The 7403-nt window shown below is 50.0% G+C and overlaps 1 protein-coding gene across 1 annotated transcript; it reads right to left on the reverse strand.

Moving 5' to 3' along the window:
* On the reverse strand, positions 362–2571 carry LOC8076488 (oxalate--CoA ligase). Its single transcript, XM_021463888.1, has 2 exons — positions 2255–2571; positions 362–2148 (listed from the first exon to the last, which is right to left on the reverse strand). The coding sequence occupies exons 1-2, from the start codon at positions 2453–2455 to the stop codon at positions 757–759; spliced, it is 1593 nt and encodes a 530-aa protein (XP_021319563.1). The 5' UTR covers positions 2456–2571; the 3' UTR covers positions 362–756.

The following is a 7403-nucleotide window of genomic DNA, read 5'->3' on the forward strand; positions in this document are numbered from 1 at the left end:
TAGACAATACTAGGCCTTGTTTAGTTCCGAAAAATTTTGGGAAATCGACACTGTAGCACTTTCGTTTGTATTTGACAAATATTATCTAATCATGGACTAACTAGACTCAAAAGGTTCGTCTCGTCAATTCCGACCAAACTGTGCAATTAGTTTTTATTTTTGTCTATATTTAATACTCCATACATGCGTCTAAAGATTCGATGTGACGGGGAATGTGAAAAATTTTGCAAAATTTCCTGAGAACTAAACAAGGCCCTAGTCGAGGTGTGGCTATTTTTCTTAGATGAAAGTTATAAAACACGCTATTTTTCTTAGAACAATAAACATCAGTATCATTTTTATACGAATTTATTCGGTCCAATTTAAAATAATCTTCCTTAGAATTGTAATCTTTCTAGGAGGTGTGGCTAGTAGTACGCTCCAAAATATGCCACGTTACCACGGGACCAAATCACCCGGTAAAGGAAAAAAAAAACAAAATCAATGCACGCCTGACCTGACACTTGCCGCCGATTGTTTGGCGCCATGCCATCCGGTAAACAACAGGAGATGAGCCGACACGCGCACTGACCAGAAAGAACAAAACACGACGATCGATACAGAGAGCCGGATGCTTGCGTTGTCTTGTTTATTCTGGGTCATTCCAGGTCCAGGCCATGTCCACCTCGCAACAATGCGACAACAACGGCAAACCGCTAGCGAAATCCCAATCCGACACCCCCAGGGTGCAGCAACACGAAAAGGATCCTCGATCGGTCAGGCACTGGCCGGCTGCACGAAGTGCTGCGCCACGATGCGGCGCTGTATCTTGCCGGTGGCCGTCTTGGGAAGGTCGTCGGTGATGAACACCTTCTTGGGCACCTTGAACGACGCCAGGTTCCGCCGGCAGTGCGCCAGCACCTCCTCCTCCCGGAGCGCCGACCCGTCCCGCGGGATCACCGCGCAGTTGATCTCCTCCCCGTACTTGTCGTCGGGCACCCCGAACGACACGGCCTGCGCCACGCCGGGGGCGCCCAGCAGCACGGCGTCCACCTCGATCGGGGAGATCTTCTCCCCGCCGCGGTTGATGAGCTCCTTGATCCGCCCCACAAGGCGGACGTACCCCTCCTCGTCCACCACGCCGATGTCCCCCGTGTGGAACCACCCGAACCGGAACGCCGCCTCGTTCGCCTCCGGGTTCCCCTTGTACCCGGCCGTCACGTTGTCCCCGCGGATGCACACCTCCCCGGGGCTCCCCGCCGCCACGCGCCGCCCTTCCTCGTCCAGCACCGCCAGCTCCTGCCCGACGGCGCGCCCCACCGACCCGGGCTTCCGGGCACCGTCCTCAGGCAGCGGGTTCGATGTCATCAGGTGCGACGCCTCCGTCATCGCGTACGCCTCCAGCACCGGCGCGCCGAACGCCGCCTCCAGCCGCTCCAGGATCGCCGGCGCCAGCGACGCGCTGCAGCTGCGGATGAACCGCAGCGCCGGATATCCCTCCGCCTCCGGCCGCGACGCGTGACGGTCCAGGATGATCTGGTGGATCGTCGGCACCGCCGTGTACCACGTGGCGCCCGACGCACGCATGTCGGCCCAGAACGTGGACCCCGAGAACCGCCCCGCCGCCGGGAGCGCCACGGACGCGCCCGACGCCAGCGAGCTCAGCAGCGCGCAGAGGAGCCCGTGCACGTGGAACAGCGGCAGCACCACCACCGTGGCGTCGGACTCGGACAGCCGGTACACGGACCGGATGTTCCGCACCGACGCCGCCAGGTTGCGCTGCGTCAGGGGGACGCCCTTGGGCCGGCTCGTCGTGCCGGAGGTATGCAGGAACAGCGCCACGTCCGACGGGTCGTTGTCGTTGGGAGAGCCCTCCGCCGCGCCGCCTTGGTGCGACCCGTTGCTCTTGGTTCCGTTCCCGTTCGCCAAGGCCAGTGGGAGGCCGGCGAGGTGGACCGGGCCGGCCGCGTCGTGGAGGGTTGCGGCGGCGTGGACGAGCCCGAGCTTGGCGGCCGCCGCCTGCGCCGCCGCGTTGCCCTCGGCGTTGGTGATCAGGAGGCGCGCCTCCGAGTCGGAGAGGTAGAACTCGAACTCCTCCTGCGTGTAGGCCGGGTTGAGCGGTGCCGCCACGGCGCGCGCGCGGATGACCGCCAGGAACATGATCACCAGCTGCGCGTACAAGTAACAGATCGCACGCGCGTCAGGTCCCGCTACAGGGTTGCGCTGCGCAGGAACATGATCGATCGATCGAATTCGAAAGATGAAGGAGACGAACCTCGACGGTGTTGGGGAAAGCGAGCGCGACGACGTGGCCCGGGAGGACTCCGGCGTCGACGGCGAGTCGCGCGGCCGCCGCGTCGACGAGCGCGTCGAGGGCGGCGTGCGTGAGCTCCAGCTTACCCGGGACGGCGACGGCGCGGCGGGCCGGGAAGGCGGCCGCCGCCTCCTTGAGCAGCGCCGTCAGCGTGGTGGCCATGGAGAGGGAGGGAGAGCAGATGGGAGAGGTGTTGGACGGCCGGGACGGGGCTGTGTTGCGTGGCGCGGCGGGCGAGTGCGTCTGTTTCTGTTTGTGCGGCTAGCTGGTGAGCGAGGCCGTGGCGTGGCAGGCGCCAGGCGGTGCGTATTTATACGGCCGGCGGGTTGCTTCGTCAGCGACGGTTAGGTGGTGCGAATCCGTGTCTGATTTTGGTTGCCGCTGCGCCTGCGCGGCCCACTGCAGAGCAGAGCAGAGCAGCCCTCTCCCTCTGCAGGTGCGCCTACAAACAGTGGACTACTCGGGGAGGTTTTTCTGCTGCCGGCGGAATCGGCGTGCCTTGCAGAGGGTGGACCAAAAATTTCAAACTTTCGAATTGAAAAAATGCGAAAGGAAAGGAACTCGTGCGCCATGGGCCATGGCTGCTCTCCTGCCTGCGTCTTTCCCGCGTGCATCCAGTACCAATCCGTGAGAGTGAGACCCTTTTTTCCAGTACCGATCAGCAGGAATCAATGCTTGCGAGTGCTAATTTCATCATCATCAGCAGCAGCAGCAGCAGCAGAAGAAGAAAACAACACAGAGTACAGGATATTTCGAGAGCAGAGTATGCACATGTACCCAGTGGAATCCAATCCGGCTTGACGTGTCCGGACGGACTATCTGCCGATCAAATTGTTGCTTAAGGCCTCGTTTAGTTCCGAAAAATTTTAGAAAATAGACACCGTAGCATTTTCGTTTGTATTTGACAAATATTGTCCAATCATGGACTAACTAGACTCAAAATCGTCAATTTCGACCAAACTGTGCAATTAGTTTTTATTTTCGTCTATATTTAATACTCCATGCATGCGTCTTAAGATTCGATGTGACGGAGAATGTGAAAAATTTTGCAAAATTTTTTGGAAGTAAACAAGGCCTAAGTAGTATACCACAGGTTATGATGATGACTCCCTGATCGAAGGGTGAGACGAATAATACCACAGGTGACGTGACGACACAATTGCGTACTTACGTACGTACTGTACATTAGTTTAGGGGTGGCTGAAAAAAGAGCATGTAGTACTACTTGCACAAGTCACCCCTACTAATACTGTAGTTGTAGGGACCTAGGCCTTAGCCTTGTTTACTTTCCAGAAAATTTTACAAAATTTTTCAGATTCCCCGTCATATCAAATCTTTAAACGCATGTATGAAATATTAAATATAGACGAAAATAAAAACTAATTGCACAGTTTGGTCGAAATTGACGAGACGAATCTTTTGAGTCTAGTTAGTACATGTTTGGATAATATTTGTCAAATACAAACGAAAATGGTACTATTCCTCTTTTGTAAAATTTTTTGGAACTAAAAAAGGCCAGTTTAGTTCCGAAAAGTGAAAATTTTTCGATACTGTAGCACTTTTGTTTGTTTGTGACAAATATTATCCAATCACGAACTAATTAGGATCAAAAGATTCGTCTCGTGATTTACAGCTAAACTATATAATTAGTTTTTGCTTTTGTCTATATTTAATGTTTTATGCATGTGCCACAAGATTCGATGTGACGGAAAATTTTGAAAATTTTTGGTTTTCAGGATGAACTAAACAAAGCCTAGTGCACGTCCCATCCGAGATGCGATCGTGGCGGCAAGTGTCACGAGCACGCTCGCAGCTTTGAGTCCTGTTCTTCATGGTACAAGCAAGCGCGGGCCGCGGCGCCGCCCGATCACCGGTATACCTAGGGTCTTGTTTAGGTCACCCGAAATCCAAAAAGTTTTTAAGATTCTCCGTCATATTAAATTTTACGGCACATGTATAAAGCATTAAATATAGACGAAAACAAAAACTAATTACACAGTTTATCTGTAAATCGTGAGACGAATCTTTTAGTCCTAGTTAGTTTATAATTAGACAATATTTATTAAATAAAAACGAAAGTATTACCGTAGCGAAATCCGAAATTTTTTCGAAACTAAACAAGGCCTAGGTCACGTCACAGCCCCGTGGAGTTCACGGTGTGCACAGTGCCTGCCCCAGTTTGCACCAGACCAGACGACAGACGTACCAGCCTAGTGGCCTGGCCACCAACTCACAACTCACCACGCGTTCGGTACTGGAGTGCCATCGACCCATTCCAAACGGATTCGCTCCTCTTTTCTTTTTTTTTCTTTTTCTTCTTCTATTCGAATTGCTTATGTCCATTTTCTGTTTTCCAAAACTTGCATTGCACGTGTCTCATTAAGGCCTTGTTTAGTTCCCAAAAAATTTTGCAAAACTTTTCAGATTTCCCGTCACATCGAATCTTTAGACATATGCATGGAGTATTAAATATAGATGAAAATAAAAACTAATTACACAGTTTGGTCGGAATTGACGAGACGAATCTTTTGAGCCTATTTAGTCTATAATTAGATAATATTTGTCAAATACAAACGAAAGTGCTACTATTCACATTTTGCAAAAAATTTTGGAAGTAAACAGGGCCTATGCGGAGTTAGAAAGGTTCGATACACAGTGAGTGTCACTCTCTGAGTGAGTTACCCAAGGAAGACTCACTGACATACACACATAACAAGAAACGCCGGCTCTAACGGCGGTGTTGAACGATGTGTCGATGTACTTAAATAAGAAAATAGTGGGCTACGGGGAAGGATTCAAATTGCTTCTGTCCAATTGGGTTGCACATCAACAGTCTGTTTGATTTAGAATGGCTCTACCTGACATTAGCATGTTTATAATGGATGGTTTCGTGCATCAAGCCAAACAATACTTTTAGGATGGGACGCAGCATCCGATGGCTCCATTGGGTGCCATTCCGTGAAACAGACACGCTGTAACTAACCTATTGTTTGGTTTTGGGATGGTTAAGGACGAGACGATCTCGAAATTCGGGCTTGATTTTAGAGTGGAGGGAACAAACTATTATTATCCTTAGGGCTCATTTGGATTGAATGATTTTTGTAGGATTTTTATAGGAATTCTACTTATGGAGGATTCTTTCGTTTCCTGGCCTTTGGTTTGTAAGATTCATACTTAGCATATCCTGCAATTCAAAGAAGGATCGATTATTAGTCCAATAATATATACGTAAGACAAACACGTCCCTTCAATTCAAGCAGATGGACTTGTCTCTCTTCCTCTTGTGCGTGTACATGTACCGAAATCGAATCAATAAATTAGGCAAGCTTCGTCTCAATTGCACCTCGAACAAGTCCTCTACCCTCGTGCAGGCAAACTCTGGCCGACACGCTTAAGCCTAAGGTAACTAGAGGCCAAGATACCCGGCAACAGGATGTGCTTGGACCCCGAGCACAAAAAACTCTTATCTCAACCATTACAATGAGCTAACTGATAGGATTAAAGGCCTATTTGGCCTGCGCCTGAGCTCACCGAAACCATAGGAAGGACAATGCCAAAGTATTGCGGTGCAATTTTGCTTGTCACTCTTTTGGTTAGACGTGGCATGGAAAAAATGAACTACCGGCCCATGGTCAAGTGTGGCACTCAACCAAACGGCACTGAAACTAAGGCATACAATGTGAGGCGAGGTGCGGCCATGAACAAAACCACAAGTGTTTAACAAGTAGTTTCTCGATCAAAGGATGCACAGAACTACAAAGATGCCACATGGCCACCATAGTTTGATTGCATCACGCCTTGATTCTCTTTTTTCTAAAAGAAAGGTTCTATATATTTTTTTTTTCAATTACAACAAATTGTGTTAATATAAAAGCTTTAAAGAAACTACTTCTGGATTTTCCTAGACAACAAACACACATAATCACTAAGAGGATCTATATATACCGGACTGATTATCGATCGTTCCAATGCCTTCAACGTACCTCGATGAAGTCTCTTTATACGATAGGGCATACATGCATGGCCGTGGTCACCAAAGTATATCTTTCATATATGTTTGGATTATATATAAGTTTGACTTTGTTACTAGATTATACTTTGGATTCAAACATACATAATGTCCGGGCGGACACAATGGATGACGCGCGCGCGTGTGCGACGCAGGTAGTGGAGATGTGGATGCGGCGAGGGGCGAGGCGTGTTCGGACAGGCGGGTACCGGGGGCGACCCTGTCCTGTGCCTTGCAGTGCCTGTCAAATTAAAGGAGCTGTCATGCATCACCCTGCCATGCTCTGCTCTGCGGCGCCACAGAGCTGCACGCCTCCCCCGGGCGCAGGCGCAGGCGCAGCCAGCCAGCCATGCGTTCTGTGTTTGGTACCTAAAAAGCTAGCGAGCGTGCGTGGATCTGTTCGGATACATGCATGGTATATAGTGATTGATGCATGCCTTCGCCTACGATGGATCGCGAGTAGAGTACAATAGGCACCAACGTCGCGTGCACGACTCTGCCGGTCCGCATCGATCCATCCTTCGCCTGCATGCGACGATGAGCCCCGGCCGGCCGGTGTGTCGGTGTGGCTAGCTGCATTATGCATGCAAAATGCATTGCTGGCGTCGCCATCGACGAGCTAGACCTGTAGCAAATAATTAATTCTCCATTCTTAAGTACGAGTACTCGCATTAGATGATGAAGACGATCGAGTCGACGACGACAGTCGAAGCGAAACAAATCAAACGACTTTTCTTTATTTGTCCAGGCTACGACGGCACTTCGCTATCTTGTTCATGAAAACAAACAAACAAATTATTACAGACGGCCATGCATACAGCCCGCAGACACGTATATATACGGGGGTCCGGTTCGCCCCCAACACCGCCAACGACGAGCAAAAGCGATGATACGACGACAATGCAATAATAATAATGGCTTTCGAGACGTCACACACGTCAGTCTACCTCAACTTAATTGTTAGGTAAAAAGGGGTGTGTTTATATGCTAAACTATCTCAATCTTAGTCTTCTTCTTCAACTCGAATTTAAATTCTCAAATTGACCATTTGCAACATCATGGGCGAAACCTTTTGGGATATAAACATTTTAAATAGATATA

The sequence above is a fragment of the Sorghum bicolor genome, chromosome 6, assembly GCF_000003195.3.
Source record: "Sorghum bicolor cultivar BTx623 chromosome 6, Sorghum_bicolor_NCBIv3, whole genome shotgun sequence".
Lineage (NCBI taxonomy): Eukaryota > Viridiplantae > Streptophyta > Magnoliopsida > Poales > Poaceae > Sorghum > Sorghum bicolor.